At 42.0% G+C, this 17,646-nt stretch overlaps 1 protein-coding gene across 4 annotated transcripts; it reads right to left on the minus strand.

Annotated features, from left to right (window-relative positions):
• Window positions 1–312: 312 nt before the first annotated feature.
• Window positions 313–17,326, minus strand: E2F8 (E2F transcription factor 8). Of its 4 annotated transcripts, none has more exons than XM_009186434.4 (14): window positions 17,178–17,323; window positions 16,222–16,426; window positions 15,781–15,904; window positions 13,547–13,825; window positions 13,011–13,167; window positions 10,448–10,762; window positions 10,064–10,225; window positions 8,229–8,366; window positions 6,610–6,813; window positions 6,220–6,307; window positions 5,431–5,965; window positions 1,716–1,848; window positions 1,205–1,599; window positions 313–826 (listed from the first exon to the last, which is right to left on the minus strand). In XM_009186434.4, exons 3-14 carry the CDS (start codon window positions 15,793–15,795, stop codon window positions 644–646), a joined length of 2,604 nt encoding a protein of 867 aa, XP_009184698.1. In that variant the 5' UTR covers window positions 15,796–15,904; window positions 16,222–16,426; window positions 17,178–17,323; the 3' UTR covers window positions 313–643. The 4 variants fall into 4 exon arrangements, 3 of the variants coding, with proteins under 3 accessions (XP_009184698.1, XP_009184700.1, XP_009184701.1); XM_009186436.4 differs by having other exon boundaries at window positions 17,088–17,323; XR_637396.4 differs by having other exon boundaries at window positions 556–826; window positions 1,205–1,528; window positions 17,178–17,326.
• Between the last annotated feature and the right edge of the window lie 320 nt (window positions 17,327–17,646).

Raw genomic sequence — 17,646 nt, forward strand, 5'->3', positions numbered from 1 at the left:
CTCTGTGATTAGGTAAATTTTAATTTTCTCCCAACAGTGCCCTAACTGGCCAAATGAAAATGCTAACTACATTTTAGAAAAGTTTTAATTTGAACAACTTATGATTAAAAATACATTTTATAAATAATTTTTCCATAGACTTGATTGAGGATTGTTGCAAACTTTACAAAAAAGATACACTGCAACAACAGATTAAAGAAATTACAAAAAATATAGCTATACTCCTATTTAAAAATACAACATTATACATCACACAGCGTTTTCTTTGTGCAAAATGTTTAAGGGAATGCTGTGTTAGGCATGTCAAACATATTTACTCAGAGGGAAGTAAACTTTAATACAGTTACTTTGCATAATGGTATAGGCACAGCTAAAATAATGGATTTTTTTCCCCCAGAAGTTAATATATCTTAGAGTTCAACATTTTACTTTTATTTTGTAGGATTGAAAGCTAAACTTAGCTTTATACAAATATATGTGTTTGTGTATATATATATGTACGAAAACAAATATCTGATTTCACATTGAGCAAATCCCCAACGTATTTACAGTATTTTCAGAGAATGTGTTCTCCAAATCAGTCTGTGTACATTTCTCTATTAAACAACTCTTTAGAAAATTAAACTAAGCCAACATCTGTTGATTAATGGACATCCTCTGTTGAGACTTCCAGTTTTCGCTGTGGGACAAAGAGAGTTCCTAAGGAGGTTTTATTAGCACCATCAAAATCCATGCAGAATGAGCTGGTTGGCTTGGTGGGTCCACCTGGGGTACGGAAGAAACTTTCGGCCACTAATTGTGACCCTTTGGGTGTCACAGGAACAGGCTGATTGGAAAGAGAAGAATGGACAAAAGACGTCAACCACACAGATACCTAATCTTACCAGACTTGGAAGATTGGGCTGGATGGATATATTGCACATTGGGAAACTGGCGTATCTGGAAATTGGCGAAGGAAGCTTTGATGAGTTTTACATTCTCAATTATTTTTGTTAGGGGAGAGACAAAAATCTCATGATAACCCAATAATATGGATGCCTTGGACACTCTTCCTAGGTTCTGGAAGTAACATAGGCCTTCAGTCTCCTGACTCTCCCATCCTTTCCCTCTCCAAAGAGGGAAAGCAAAAGTGAGTCTCTTATGACACAGATACTTGGGACTTAATAATTCCGGGAAAAATTAAATTAAGTAGAAAGCCTCTCACCTGTTGTGCCCCTGTCACAGCAACTGATTGTCCATTTGGCTGGCTCTGGCCTGGGACTGGTGAGTCATAGTTGGTGGCCCTTCCTTGCTGAGTGCCTGCATTTTCTGGTACGACATTAACAGCCTCTATTCTTGGAGACACAGGAACGATTCCAGGCCCAGGGCTGGCAGACATCTGCACACTGGGTGAGATGAGTCCCAAGTGCTGCAGGGTGAAGTTTACAATGGCTGAGCTTGGGTTCTGGATGGGAACGGGGTGGCTTGAAGCGAGAGCCGGGCTGTTCCCGACAGGTACGGCTGCCACGGAAGTTGGTGAGACCATTAGCTTCAAAGGTGTTACATGAAAAGAGGGAAAATTAACAGCAGTGAGTTCAGATGATGTCACTGGAATAACACCTGGAAAGAAAAGGGGGAAGATATCTTAAAAGCACAGACATTTATCCAAGAAGTTGACAAGGCTTAAGTGAACTTGAGACCGGCCCACATCTGGTTAGTGTTTTATGTGCACTCACCTGCAATTGGGGAGCTGTAAATCCTGTGGTTTGGGGAAAGAGCACCTGAGTTTTCTTTACTAGACAAAATGGACTCTGCCCCCAGGGATGAGCACTGGGTGAGAGGGATTAGGTATCCTGATGGGAACAAGGTCTAGAAAACAAGGAGGAAGGGTTTATTTTACACACAAATACAGGAAGAAAAACAGCCACGTGCCTCTTTCAGGACTAACATCCCTTGGTGGTTGCCTCATTGGACCAAAGCCTCCAGTGGTGTGGGCTGCAGGCAGGCTGGTCACCTGGCTCCTAGAGGAGAATCCCCTCCCACCCTTTCCAATGCTTGCCCCGAACAATACAGAACATGTTTCTTAAATGCCACCTGTGGTCTTAGGACACCTCTGGATGCTGGCAGTGACCCTGCTTAGGGGTAAGGATTCATCCAGCACACCACTCTCACATTGATAACCTAACTCCTGCTACTGGACTCCTTGGTATGATGTAGTAGTAACTGATTGTTCTTGAATTATATAGAATGGTATTTCCCAAAGAGCATTCTGAGGGCCCCTAGGTACACGGGTTGCAAATAGGCATTGCTTGATTCATGGTCAAATATAATTGGAAAATGCTGAATTAAACAAAGTCAAATCGTGTCTTTATTAGAGGATTTCCAAGAGACTTTAATGGTGGCATGCATTAAAAATCTCCAAGTGGGGCACACAGCAGGTAGCATTTCCCAAATTATATGGCAACAATATTTTCAGTAGGCATTTAAGGAGGACTAGTATTTTAAGGCAACTTTAAATGACACTGATTTAGAGAAAAGGGGGCTAAACTATGGGCCATGGGCCAGTTCCCACTCCCTGCCTGTTTTTATAAATAAAGTTTTATTGGAACACAACCATACTCATTCATTTATGTACTGCCTATAGCTGCTTTCCTGCTATAATGGCAGAGTTGGATAGGTGCAACAGAGCCCATATGGCCCTAAAACCCAAAAAATGTCTACTATCTGGCCCTTTAAAGAAAGTTTGCTGGCCCCTGATTTAAAACAGAAATTATATAAGTGAAGATTTCTTTCTAGTACTGCTTGCTCTAATGATAACAAGCAGTCTTAAAATACACAAAGTACACCAGAGTTAAAAAAATTACAAATAAGAGAATTGATGAATTCATATTAGAGACGCACATGCCATTGAGCAAAAGCTTTAGGCAATAAAGTTGTATCACAAATAGAAAAGGCCCAAGGATAGGGTTCCATGTACCTCCCAACATGCCTACTAGATCACTGTACTTTACCAAACAGAAAAAGATTACATGGGTGGCTGAACTGCATGAAAAGTCTGCTTTAGCCTCACCATAAGTAGGACTGGCAAAAGCTAAAAACTGCTCTTATAAACTAGGGCCCTCCTTTTATCTTCCTTCAGACCCTTCTCTCTATTGTCAAAACAACAGTTTAATCTAGTTGTTAATAGGTTTTTTCCTTGGGAACAAGGGAATTCAGAATCCACAAAGCTAAAAGTATACCACAAGTTTTTAATTTTGTTTCTTAGGCACTTGGTACCACTCAAAATCTCTACTAGTAGGTGCCTTGAAAACGGCTGGAAGAGATTTTTAAGGGGCAAATTTAGGTGCTTCACGAAGAGCTCCTCTCTGTTAGCTTTAGTTATATTCTCTCATGGTACAAATTATTCTGATTGCTGGTTTAACTCTTTCAAGTCTTCAGTAAAACCCATAGTAATAGAATAATAATTTAAAAATTTCCAACCAACTACATTCATTATAAAATCTTTTAACCTATAATGCCAATTCCCCTTTTTAAAAAAAAATTAGAACTATTAAATTGCAGAATGAATCTGACATATTTGAACTTGAACTCTTCTAGCCCATGGTAACCCTCCCACCCCTTCCTCCTATCATGCCATCTTCATTCCTATCATTCACTACCTGATATGTTTGTGTTTTTTTGCATACTTATCTTCTTTCCACCCCTAGAAGTGTAAATTCTCAGTAAAAATTTGTTGAATGAATTAACACATGAATCTCTCATTGTCTTTGTTTTGCTCAGGTCATACTAAAAAGAAATGGTTAAAAGTGGGTTGGGCATGATGGCATATGCCTGTGATCTCAGCACTTTGGGAGGCCAAGGTGGGCGGACTGCTTGAGCTCAGGAGTTTGAGACCAGCCTGAGCAACATGGTGAAACCCTGTCTCCACACAAAAATAAAAAATTAGCCAGACATGACAGCACACCTGTAGTCTAAGCCACTTGAAGGATCACTTAGGCCTTGGAGGTCGAGGCTGGAGTGAGCTAAAATCATGCCACTGCACTCCATTCTGGGTGACAGAGTAAGACCCTGTCTCAAAAGAAAAAAGAAATGGTTAAAGTTTCAGACATATAAAAAAGAAGCAGGAGTGTATGGAAAATCTATCCACTGAAAACCCTAATCCTGAATAACTATGTAAGCAACAGGAGACCATTATTAAATCATACCCGTTGGCCAAAAGAGGTTATGGATCTCCCAGAATATTGAATCAAGCAAAGTCTTGTGATTTCCCCCTTAGTATATAAATACAAAATGATATTATGTAAGATAGTAGATGTTTTGAATGGTTACCATGAGGCCATCCTCAGGGAAGATTTGTCAAACTCTAAGCTTCCTCTTCAATAACAACAGTAACAGATAATACCTTTTAGCTTATACGACGTCTTAAAAGGATCAAACCCTTTTATGTGTATCATCATGGAATAAATTCACTTAACCCCACAAAAACTATAATATGCCCACAGGCAAGTACCCAAAAGCAATTGCCACCAAAGGCAGGTACTGGGTTAGATTTGATCCAGAGCATAGTGCTTTATACCCAGTAGGTGATGAGGAAAAAACTGATGGAATAAATTCTTTACAGATGCAGAAAAATAAGACATGGAGAAGTAAAATACCTTGTATTAAGAGCAGGGGCAAAATGACAGATTAACTTTTACTTGTACATTTAGTGGTATTTATTGGATGTTACAGTAATGTCTTTCATATATAATTGTCCTAAGGGACAAAAATGAGATACTGTATGTAAAAGTGCCTAATATCTGTTGTGTCTGCTATATGTGGGTAGGTATCCAATAAATATTAATTCCCTCCTGAACTAATCTCCACTTAGGAAAAAAAATTTATCTTGCACGTCGAAATCTCCAGAAACTAATATATGAACTATATCTACAATTTGCCAAGATCAGTTTGATTTTTCTATTTACATAAAATAGAAATTATGATTTAAATTTTACGTAGAAAGTAAAAACGGGGAGCAATTTATCTTCTAGGCAACAGATGCCAGTTACATGACATCAAACAAACATTAGGTAGTGACTCAGAAAGCAGGAGTTACAGGAACCCTGTGCATCCATTCGTTCATTTGGGCTTACGTCTGCTTGTAAATTATTTATGACTTTCATGACAGGTGTTTCCATTCCAGTGTGTGATGGAGAAATGGACTTAAGGACAACCACCCGTGGTACTTTAAAAAGAGAGCAAATAATCCCTTCCTCCAAAGGTTAAAAATGTCCCTGCTGTCATCCCAGCCAGGGGATTAGTTGTTGAGGGCCTCATTTGGATTATGGGATGCTAAGGAACAGTTCCTTGTCTTCTGAGAGAATGCTCTTCAGTAAATTTCACAAGTCACCAATCTTCCTGTAATAGACTAGGGAATTCCTAAAGCTTTGTGCAGTTCAAGGCTGTACTTACTGTGGAGACATTTTCAAGTCCTTTTAGTTCCTCTCTAAATTTCTTTTTGGAACCACTGTCCTCGAGCATGCTTGCCCTCTTTGAGCCTCTTTCTCCAGCCAGCTCCCTGGTTCGGCTCTTTGCCCCTTGCCTCTCTGGTGCTGGCAGTAAGCTTCCAGGCCTGGTAGAAGCACTGGCCTTTGAGGTATCATTGGCTGCCTTCTCAGTGGTGGCATCTGTGGAGTCTTTTGTTCCAGCAGCTTTAGAAGAGTGGGTGGTGCAGACTGTGGGGCTCAGGCCTTGGGGTGGCGTCACACTTTGGTGGGCTTGAGCAGGCTGCAGGTAGATGGCATAGGATGGGCCTGAAGGGGCCTGAGGTAGGATCAGGGGCACTGCTGATGACAATGGGCTGGGGATCAGGGGAACCACTCCCAGGGGCTGGATGAGGGATGGTGCTGTTAGCTCCATCTCAGCATTCGCTGGGGGGTCCAGAGGGGCTACTGGTTTGCAGGGTCCAGATCTTGCCAGCTGTACTTTCACTTTCTGTCTGGATTCACTAAAAGACAAGATTTAATACACGACATGATGGATATACATTTTCTCTGAACTGTTCTACAGCTTTAAGCCTCACATTGAAGACACGCTTTTATGGAACATGCAGATAATTTCTGTAATGAGTGAATATGAGATACAGAAAAGATTAGCTCTCCAGTTTTCAAGGCTAGTGCTTCTTTTCACATAAAATAAGTAATCCTAATAATGCAACGTAAAAGTAATTCATCCTGTTATTAAAGAGCATTGCCAACCTACCTCGATTGCTCTTCTAACTGCATTTTACAAATAGCTGCGAGCTGAGCCATTTTACTTGGGAAGGGTGTAGAATTCTGAGAACTCTCAGCTGGTAAAACAGAAAGGAAGAGAGCATCAGTCAAAGCTAAAGAATAAATGTTCACACAGATGAAACCTCACTGAAGTCAGAGGAACAGAAATTTGTATCTCTCCTCAAAGTTGCATAGCAATTAAACAATAAGCCCCATAAATGACTTTTTAAATTTATACATTAGTTAGGCTTCAAGAGGTTTTGGGTATATAGATATTGAAATAATTCTCTGACAACTATCGCAAGGATCAAGTAAGCTAAACAAATTGAGATAAAAGGGAATTCTTCCTAGCAGATCCCTGACATTCCTGAAAACATACCTTTGTTGGTCTTGATAGGGCTACTGGGAGCAGAATTTATCTTTCTCCGATCACTTTCTATACTCTTTACCAATTTGATAAGAGATGGGTGTCGAGTAAAGTTTGGTTTCCCACGTGTGGAAAAGAGATTTTTGGCACAGTTCTCTTTTGAAGACCGTCTCACCTCCAAATCAGAGGGAGTAAAAGGAATGACTGGGCTGGAGCCTGAAACGGAAAACATCTGTGTATTAAAACCTGGATGGCTCAGTTTCCCTTTGGGATATGAAATAAAACAATTTTAGGAATAAAAGTGGCAAGTTACAGAGCACTGACCATGTGCCTATCACTGTTCTAAGGGCTTTACAGAGAAAACCTTGTTTGTCTTATTAAATGAATTCCGAGACACAGTATTTCCTATATTAGCATTTCTGAAACTGCACTATATCTTATAACCAGTGGTGTGCTAGAGGGTAGTTATTAGCAATTTTTCTTTCTTAGTGATATAGAAAGAATTGTGCATCTTACAATCAGTGGAGTCTTAGATCTGATGAAATAAGGGTGATCCTCACAGCTCCATGAGGTAACTGTCCCTCAAGAAATGCAGCCCCGTGTCAGTGATGAGAGCTCTGACCCACAGAGACATTAACCTACTGGCTCAAAGTCTCTCAACTGGGAGCATGTGGGCCTGGGATATGAACCTGGTCAGTATGGCCCCAGAACTTTCACTCCAAATTCCTGCACCAAAGGACCTCTCTCTGAGATTATACCAAAATCACAGTAACTCCACTGAGGTGCCATTGTTCTTCCCATTTCACCAATGAGAAAACTAAGCCTCGAAGAAGTAACTTGCCTCAGGCTGCAAAGCCAGAGTGGCAGAGCTGGGAATGGAACCTAAGTTTCCCTCTGTCTCCATGGCCCACGTTCTTGTCATTTTCAATGATTCTGGGCGGGGATCTTAGGTAGAATGCAAAATGTCAGCATCGCAGAGTTAAGATGAAGACTAGAAATATCTACTTTGATACCAGAGTGAACTCATTTCATATTCTCAATGGGCACAGGTTCTGTTGTGGTCACTGTGCCACATAGCAGCAATAGTGTTTTATGCTTTGTGGTGCTTTCAACTTTCCGAATCCTTTCACATACAGACTCTACTTCTTGAACACAGGGAGGGAGGTTGTTATGGATCTTGGTTTGCTGATGGAGCCAGTAGCCAAACTTTCTATATTGCCATTCATCTTGAATCATCTTTTCAATCATATATATCTTTTCCATGTGGGGCTGTGAGTAGGAAAGGGAAGGGAAAATATCTCCCAATGTGCATTAATTCAAAATAATGAAGCAGGATAAAGAAAATGTGGTACATATACACCATGGAATACTATGCAGCCATAAAAAGGAATGAGATCATGTCCTCTGCGGGACATGGATGGAGCTGGAAGCATCATCCTCAGCAAACTAACATAGGAACAGAAAATCAAACACCGCATGTTCTCACTCATAAGTGGGAGTTGAACAATGAGAACACATGGACACAGGGAGGGGAACATCACACACTGGAAATTAAAAATTAAAAAAAACACACACATATACACACACACACACAAATAATAAAGCAAAAGGTGAAAGAAAAAAATACATACCACTGGTATTTGGACTGATTTCTGGGCCGGTCCATTTAAAAGCTGGTTTTCGGCCTCTTTCCTCTGTAACATGAACTTTCTTGATAAGCTCCAGGCTACTCAGAACATTAGCTATATCATACAACCTCCTAATTTTTGCTGGGAAAAAAAGTATATATACCACTTAATGGAATAATGAAAAGATCAAAGAATTTTTCTTCAGAAAGACTTCATGTATATTCTAGGAGCTGTCTTAACCATCAATGTCAGACAGAGAAACATCTGCCTCCTTTTAAGTTCTGGTGATACAGCTTTAATTACCATAAAAAAGTTTTAAATATTTAAAAGACTCAGTTACTGCTAGTACTCAATGCTGAAATGACAATAGCATATGTTGACAAAGAAAAAATGACTTGATGAGATCACCCTGTCTGAAACTATGTTACAGACTATTTCAAAAATAAAAAGTCACCATTCCTGGGTATCTCCTAATGAGGATTCAGAAGAACTTTATGAACAGAGAAATAAAAGTATCAGTGACAAATGTCTTGCTTTTCTGCTTGCAATAGTTTATAACAAAATGTATTTACTATAGCAGCATGGAAAATTCTGTACCCCATCAACATGTGTAATTTTTAAAATATTGTCTTTATGTAATATGCAAAACATAGATCTGTGAATTTGACAAATCTCACATATCTTAAAGAGTTTTGTTACAAAAAGTCTGTTTTTACTGCCATCCTGATAGTACAAATTACAAATCAAGTCTCCTTCCTAGCCATACCAGAAGATTCTGACTTCCCTGGGGATTCAGTAACTTACACCTCTGCAGTTCCTGGAATAGTTTTCAAGGTTATGACTAACCAGTGAAACAACGATGAAAACTATCTGGTGACTCACAAAAGGCAAGTAACCCCTCAGTAGTATCAGGATGTGTTTTCTGAAATTGCAGATCTCCCAAGCCAAGTGCCCCTCCCCATCCTCTGAGCACTTCTTTCCACACCCTTCCTGCAAAGTCTGGTGTAATGGTGAGGGCGTAGCTCTTTTGTTAGGAATCCAGTTTACAGTCCCTTCCGAATTTTGAGCAGATAATCTAGCTAAAACCATTCCTTCAAAATGGCAGGCTACCTGTGCTGCAGGTCACTTCTGGGGACAAGTTTATGAGTCATTTATAAACCCTCTATATCAGCATCAGTGGAAGGAGACCTGGGGTCCAGATCCACTTTACAATTTACTCTCATTTAGAGCTTACACAGAATAGATTCTTCCAGTGTTTACTTTTAATGAGAACAGTGTTAAAATATCAAAAGAAGCAATGTGTCAAATAAGAGTAGTGATACTTGGCCGGGCATGGTGGCTCATGCCTGTAATTCCAGCACTTTGGGAGGCCGAGGTGGGTGGATGACCAGGTCAAGAGATTGAGACCCTACTGGCCAACATGGTGAAACTCTGTCTCTACTAAAAACATAAAAAGTAGCTGGGCATGGTGGCGCGTGCCTGTGGTCCCAGCCACTCTGGATGCTGTGGCAGGAGAATCGCTGGAACCCAGGAGGTGGAGGTTGCAGTGAGCCAAGGCCGCGCCACTGCACTCCAGCCTGGCAAAAGAGCGAGACCCCGTCTCAAAAAAACCCAAAAACCAAAAAGCAAAACAAAAAAAAGAGTAGTGATACCTATGTATCATAACGAGTTAGCTAAATCAATATTATCATGGCTTCTGGGAAGAAGTGAAGATATAAAAACATAATTAGAGAAGATCTGTTTATGCACCTATGTTTCCTAATTTGGAAATGAGTTTACGACTGAGATTTTATTGTTTAAGAATAGGTTCAAAAATCCATGGCAGTCATGACACTTACTTTTAAACTTGCTTTTATCCAAATCTTCCACATGGTCCTCCCCAATTAAAATCTTGGCAGCAACTTCTAGGCTTACTATCTGAGGCGTTGACACCAAAAACAGCATCACAAATTTCTGGCTCATTACCCTTAAAGACTTGTCTTTGCGGCTGTTTACGGACGCTTTAGAGAAGGATGAGGATTAGAGAATTAAAATTCATAAAGGGACAAGTGACTTCTAAAGTAACAAGGCTAAAAATACCACCACCTGATCATACAGCTGACAACTGCGGCATTTGAACATTAAAGGCAGCAGTAGCTTTAGAGCCGTGTTCTCCACAGGACCTTTTCCTTAGACAGAGGACAAATGCCACGCAGCCTGGGGTTTTCACTACCATCTCTCACCTGCCCGAAATTCCACTCCAGGGAGTTCCACGAAACACACGTCTGGGTGTCCATTTGGGCCAGTGTTTGATTTGATGATATGATCCTCTATACTGTAACTCTTAATAAAGTCAAACTCTTGCTCATATTCTTTCTTTTTGATCATCATAATCTGCTCGGCATACTTATTCTCCTCCCCGACGCTCTTCAAGGTGCCAAGGGTTTGGTTGAGGTTGTGTCGCCCGTGCCAAGTGTACCTGTTTTTGGCGAGGCGGCTCACCATATGTAAACTCTCTAGGACGTTCACGATATCGTAAATGCGACGACGTTCAACATCTACAAAGAACGTGCAATTGTGTGTTACAGATTTTTGTAACTTGTTTAGAATTGAATAGCATTTTCTTCCATGGTTTATTCGTCAGTAGGTCCCGGATAATATCACTTTCCTAACTGTACTGTAAGTGTACATACTCAACAAATACTGTGAAGGTGAGAAAGACATGTCTTTGCTTTCCAAGGGTACAAATCATATGAATTAGAAAGGCAATAATTAATGAGGGCCCAAGATGTGCTACACAGCTTTAGGAAGTTTTCACCCTAAACTTGTGAAGTAGGTATTATGATCTTCACTTTAAAAAGGATGAGAAAGGCTGGGCGCGGTGGCTCACGCCTATAATCCCAGCACTTTGGGAGGCCAAGGCGGGCGGATCACGAGGTCAGGAGATGGAGACTATCCTGCCTAACACGGTGAAACCCCGTCTCTAATAAAAATACAAAAAAATTAGCCGGGCGTGGTGGCGGGCGCCTGTAGTCCCAGCTACTCCGGAGTCTGAGGCAGGAGAATGGCATGAACCCAGGAGGCGGCGCTTGCAGTGAATGGAGATCCCGCCACTGCGCTCCAGCCTGGGCAAAAGAGCGAGACTCCATCTCAAGGGAAAAAAAAAAAAAGAATGAGAAAACAGAGGCTCAGACCAGCTAAGTAGCTCACCCTCACCCGCAAAGAGCTAGCAAGTAGCAAACCAAGTCTTTAAAACTCTACATCTCACACTTTCCGACCCCTTCCAATACCTACAGGTACACACACACCCATCTATAATGATCATACGATAGAAACAAAATGCTGAGATTTCAGAAAAGTACAAAAACCATGATGTAGTTTTTAAAAACTCACATAAAAATAAAATATCCCGTTTTGGGTCTAATTTTGCTTACTTTCTAGCTACCATTAACAATGTGATATTAGTAATTCTGTGACTCTCATCTATCTATTTAAATTGGGTTTTCAATATTCTGTAATGGTACAATTCTCTTCGTTCAAGAAACTTAATTTCAATTTAAATATTTGATGAGATCAGCCTTTCTGGAAAAGTGATCAATAAAACACTATTTTAATAAGGGTGGATCCTACTGACCTCTTGCTGTTCCTGGAATCTGCCAGATATGCCCTTGCTTTGTACTAGCTGTTCCTTCTGCCTGGAACCCTTCTCCCTGATGTCCTTACAGCTCCCTACCTTGCTTCTTTCAAGTCCTTGCTCAGATGTCACCTTCTCAAGGAAGCCTGATCTGACCACTTATGGCAAAGCACCTCCCCAGCACTCCTGATCCCTTGACCCTGATCTACAATTTATTTTTTCCACTATGCGTGTTACCTTCTAGCATGTATTATCCTTCCTTACTTCCTATATCCTTTACTCAGTATCTATTGCCCCACTAGAATATAGGTTCTAAGAGAGAAGAGATTTTGCCCTTTTTGTTTATGGATGTATCCCAGGCTCCTACAACATTGCCTGACACATAGTAGTAGGAGATTAATAGATATTTGCTGAACTTCCTACCCAGCTACCATTAAGCATATATGAAGAGTAGATGAATCTAAATGGCATATTCTTAAAATGTGAAATACAGTTGATATTTACAAACATGTATTAGAAGGGCAACTTTTCTTCACGGGGTGATTGCTTTGTATTAAAACGTGTTATCTTGCACAGCACATCTCTTCACAGGTTTAGATTAAGATACCCACATGACTCCAATTTGTCACAGGCCCCTTTTTAGCTCCAAATAGATTCAGGTCTTTGAACAGAAGATAAAAAGGGGCAGGAGGAATAACTTGTGCCCAACACAAAACATTCAGAAAACTAGTCCTCAGAATAGTGCTGGAGGTCCAGGAGTGCACAGGTCCTGTTCCCACTCACAGAAGCTGATCCTCAGCGTCAACTAGGAAGATAACCATTCATCAGCCTGATTCTTCAAGAACAGGAAGGCAGAGCAATGAGGCAAAAGTTCACAGTTGTAACTTTGTAAAACAAGTCATAAGACAATATTGCCTTTCTTTAAAGCTTCAGAGAAAACTGCAGTCAGAAGCAACCTTCATTGTGATTTTTTTGCCTCCAAGATTTGCTGAAATTTGCAACTACTTGCCTTCATTCTTAAATTAGAAGAGGGCTTTAGGGATAGAAAATTTCCATGTCGCCTTATTTGTGTCCTTTACAAACACTGGCTAGATGAGCCGGGGTCTGAAGGAGTTAAGTCCATAAAGCCACTTTAATTATTAATTCTTTCAGTGAGTTCTTTGCATACTTACTAAGTTCCTCTGCCACTTCGTCAAGGCAGATGTCATTATTCACAGCAGGGTTGGGATAATTAGGATATCGTGCTAAGAACTTATGACACAATAATCCTAAACTTTTCTCTTTTCGACTTGGCTGGCATTTCTCAAATTCATCTCCAGATAAGTGTTCCTACAAAGGAAAAGGTAAACACTGTCTTATTCTAAAATAAAGTTTGACAGATTTATTAGGGGCATCTGTGCTCGATGACTAACACCAACTTACACACGCTTAGCTTCAACAGCTGCAAAGTCTGGGTGGGAGAAAAGGTTGGTGGCGGGGTGGGGGAGTACAAAACACTTGGCAAACCTGAAAGGAAAGCCTGAAACGAAAATAATGCAAAGATTCAGAATTCCCAGTGCTATATTTCTTGGGGTTCAAACCTTTCTGGTGCTCTGAAGGAAGTTAATAACAGACTTCAGGTGGTGATGCTTTAAATTGCTGGCACTTCTCCAATAGCTACAAGCCCCCCAACAAATTTCCCAGTCTCCAACCAGTCGTGAAAACCTACGTGTATATAGTCTTTGGCCTCAGGTAATCCACTTCTGTTGTCAAACAACCCCCTTTTCTGATCTCTGTTGCGGATCTCAGGGCTCACAGCACTGATGAGCATTTTCAGGTTGGCTGTCGGTGTCCACGGCTCTCCCTGGGAGCCTTCTTTGGGCTTGGTGGGTGTGGTTAAAGGGCCAAAGTCAGGCTGGATCTCTGTCAACACGATATTTGCTGTGGTGGATTCTTTCAGAGGTGTTTTCATTAGTCCCCTTTTATGTGGCTCACAAAAGAGATTTTCCTGGTTTAAAAAATGTAAATAATTAAATCCATGGTAAAACAGGATTTATCAGACAGCTTGGATTCCAGAAATTGCATAATGAATAGAATCATGCCAAGGAAAAAATGTCTAATGAGATTGTAGAGTTGAGGAAATTAATAACTGTATTCTAATGGTCATGTGATGTGTATTGTCCATTCTAATAATTACACTTCCCATTTTAAATTTTGCAATAAGGCCTAAATGTTTTCACCTTTTGTTTCAACCACTGAAAAAACAACTTTAGTTAGGACTTATAATTGTATTTTGAAATAGTTTTAGATTTAAAGAGTAGCAAAGACAGTATAGAGTTCCCAAATGCCCTTCACTCAGCTTCCCCTAATTGGACTGACAATGTTAAATGATCTCAAACTCCTAGAAATGACTTTTGTTTACTCATGGTACTGTAATAAGTAAAGGCCTACAGGGCAGAAATTCTTATCCACCTAGCATAATGGCTGCATGAAATGGGTGCTAAATAAAATACCACTGAAGAGTCAGAGAGACAAGGAGACAAGGGTGAGGGATAGCATATGGTCAGATTTATCAGGGAAATCCAGAGTGTCCAACAGCAGGATTTCTGACCAGAAAAGTCTGCTCTTTGAACACACACTCTCTCACTTTACAGATAGAGAAAATGGAGCCCAGAAAAGTAAAATTATTACGTTGATGCAAAAGTAATTGTGGCTTTTGCTATTGAAAGTAGTGGCAAAAACAGCAATTACGTTTGCACCAACCTAACAGCTACCTAAGACCACAAAGCTAGATCCTGGCAGAGGCAAGATAGCCACTGAGACAAAAGGGAAAATTAACAGCAGTTCATAAATAAGGCTAATGGAGACTATGTTCCTTCCAGTTTTGGACACCAGGGACTTCACACACTACTCTCATCTTTATCTATTTTAAAGAAAATGCTTGGAAGAGCAATAAGTAAAATAATAGGCAAACCAAATAACCAAGAACATGGATTAATGGGACTTGCTGTGACATCCTGGGTTTATCAAGCTCTTTTCCGTTTGTATGTTCATGGAATCCTGCATTCCTAGCTTGCAGAAGAGAAGATGTAGGCTGAGAGAGGTCACACAGGATGGGAACCTGGATATTCTCACTCCAAGTATGGTGCTCTTCTTACATAGAAGTCAGTGTGGTGGACCCAACAGGAGCTCCTTGCAGTATGTGCGTCTGAGATGTGCTGATCTGAGAATAGGCTTTTTCTTTGCCTCACGTTATCAGAAGCAATAGTAATTCTCTTATTTGACTAACATCTAAAACTACTAAGAAATGTGCATGTTTAAGTTCACTTTTTTTTAACCTATCAGTAGTTGGACACCCCCCCAAAGACAATTCTTTTGTAATCTTACAAAATATTTGCCCCCTAAACAGAGCATTTTGCAGAGCCCATAAATAAGCTGCCAATTTGGTAAAAAATTATCTTAAAAAGAAATTCAGTCTCCAATCATGTCAAACCCCCTTTCTGAATTTCAGTTGTTCAAGAATCCTCAGAAATGTTGTAATGAAACTAACGAATTCTTGAAGAGGGGTAGGTTTGCCCCTTTACAATCTTTCCAGTTTTTAATGATTTGGTAGCTGTCTCCAAGACATACATATAGAAAATATATTTTTAAGAATAATAAAATTTGTCAGTTTCATTACATTTCTGAGGATTCTTGAACAACTGGAATTCAGAAAGGGCATTTGACATGATTGGAGACTGAATTAAGATAATTTTCATTTTTTAAACTATATTAATTAAATTAGTATATATTTTAAACTAGATATTTTTGAAACTATAAGGTTCATTTTTTTCCAGGTTATTACAGAGGCTAACCAAGGATGTGGCATTAATAAGATCTATTGGATAGGGAAAAATTATGGAGTTAAATCCGGATGATACTGAATTTAAAATTGCAGTGATGAATATTGAAGTTATAAAGTACCTTTTCGTTCTCCATTCTGTAAATTCCTCATACATTTAGAGTTTAAAAATGAAAAATCTGGAGTTCCTCCCCAAATCCCGATGGTTCAAGTAGTCCAATCAATTGGACTAAAAGTTTTAATATCCTTAAAGAAAAAAGGAAATAGAAAAAGTTAGAGAAAAACAAGAACCAAAAGATCTGTTGAAAATTCCTTCACGGACAACAGGCTACGGAAACAAAGACTAACGAAAAATGACAAACTATATTTACATTTTATTCTCGACCAGCGATCGCCCCACTGGGCGTAGAACGCCAACAAATGCCAGTAAATTCCTTCAGCAAACGGATCGGCTGTCCTAAGACTTCAAGTAACCCACAGAATTTCTAGTGACAGCCCTCTCCCATCTGTAGAAAAGGCGGGCCATTCTCTGGACCCCAGCAAATACTTTAGCAAGCACCCACCTGTTCGCAGATCTGGGCTCCGGACTGAGCGCACAAGCCCAGCTCCCGGCTGAGCGCACGCGATCCCAAGTAACTGGGTACAAGTCTGCATCTAGATGCCTGGATTTCTCCCCTTACACACACGTGCACAGGCTCAGCAGTAAAGTCATGGGAGGTTGCTTGACAGGAAAGTTCCAAATTCAGTCCCAAAGCTCCAAGCATACAGCTGGACATTTAAAGAGAGTCTTATAATTAAGGCTTTTTTTAATTTTAAAAAGAGCTTTCTTAAAGATACAAAGCACTATTTAGTCCCTATTCGAGTGGCCAGTTCACACCACGGCGTTAGACTCCACCTTGGAAGGCGGCATTTGCCCAATAAGGCAAGCAGGTACAGTCCCCGGGCAGCCACTAGCTCCGTGCACTTCCCTCTCCTCTGGGCCAAAGGCCCTCCCCCAGGCCCTGTCTGCCCGCCGCCCGCCCGACAGTTCCCGGACAGCATCATCGTGGTTTCCAGGACAACAATTTCCGACCAACCAGAGGGCCGGAGGCGGGCCTGCGATTGGCCGACGGCGCCAGGGGCGGGGCCGGACCTTCCGCCTTCGATTTAAAAATTTGGCGCGGAAAGTCGGACCGTGGCCGGCGCCTCCCTTTAGCTGCGCGGGGCCTGAGCGCGGGCAAACCCGCGCCCGGAACCACTGCATCCCCGCCCCTCCCCCTCGCTCGCCCCCGCCCCTCTGCGCGGGAGCTCAGCTCCTCCCTCACGGCCCCCGGCGGAGCGGGAGGCGGGAAACGGCCGCCGCTGCGGCCACCGCCAGTGCCACCCGCCCGAGCCCTCTCCCGATGCCGCGTCGCCCGGGCGCCGCGCCGCCCCTCTGCGTCCCGCTGACCTGTCAATCCACCTCACGGCGGGAGCCGGCGGGGGCTGAGCCGGGACTCCTCAGCACCGCTGCCCCTCTCAGGCCCGGGAGCCCGCGTACCTGGCAGTCAGTCAGTCTTTCCGCAGCGCCGAGGTGGGTGCCGGAGAGAGACTCCGGGACCGGGACTGGCGGGCCGGCTGGCGGGCAGAGGGAGCGTGACTGTCCAGGAGCAGCCAAGCCCCCGATTTGAAATTAACCCGCTCCCGGCGCGAGCCGATCCCGCGGGCGGGGAGGGCCGCTCCCCTCCCCCACGCCCGCTAGCTCCGGCCCCGGCCCCCGCGCGCCAATCCGAGCCTCCTGACCGTAGCCGCCGGCGAATCGGTGCAGGCGCCGCCCTCCGCTCCCGCCTCTACGGCAGAGTTGGGGGAAAAGTTCAGCAACTTTTTTTTTCCTTTTTTTTTTTTTTTTACATACACCCCCTCCCCTTGCTCAAAGTTGGGGAATAAAATTTGGCCCGCCCGGGGCTCGCGGGCTGGGCCGCAGGCGCCCTGCGATTCCCCGCATGGGGCTATCTCACCCCTGCCCAGCT

Source organism: Papio anubis, chromosome 12 (genome assembly GCF_008728515.1).
Source record: "Papio anubis isolate 15944 chromosome 12, Panubis1.0, whole genome shotgun sequence".
Classification (NCBI taxonomy): Eukaryota; Metazoa; Chordata; class Mammalia; order Primates; family Cercopithecidae; genus Papio; species Papio anubis.

Excerpts from the sequence above, each read along its gene's own strand:
- E2F8 (XM_009186434.4), bottom strand. Across the intron at positions 10,226-10,447 it reads TGGAGTGGAATTTCGGGCAG|CGTCCGTAAACAGCCGCAAA; the intron begins GTGAGAGATGGT and ends CCTTCTCTAAAG. Across the intron at positions 1,600-1,715 it reads TTACAGCTCCCCAATTGCAG|GTGTTATTCCAGTGACATCA; the intron begins GTGAGTGCACAT and ends TTTTCTTTCCAG.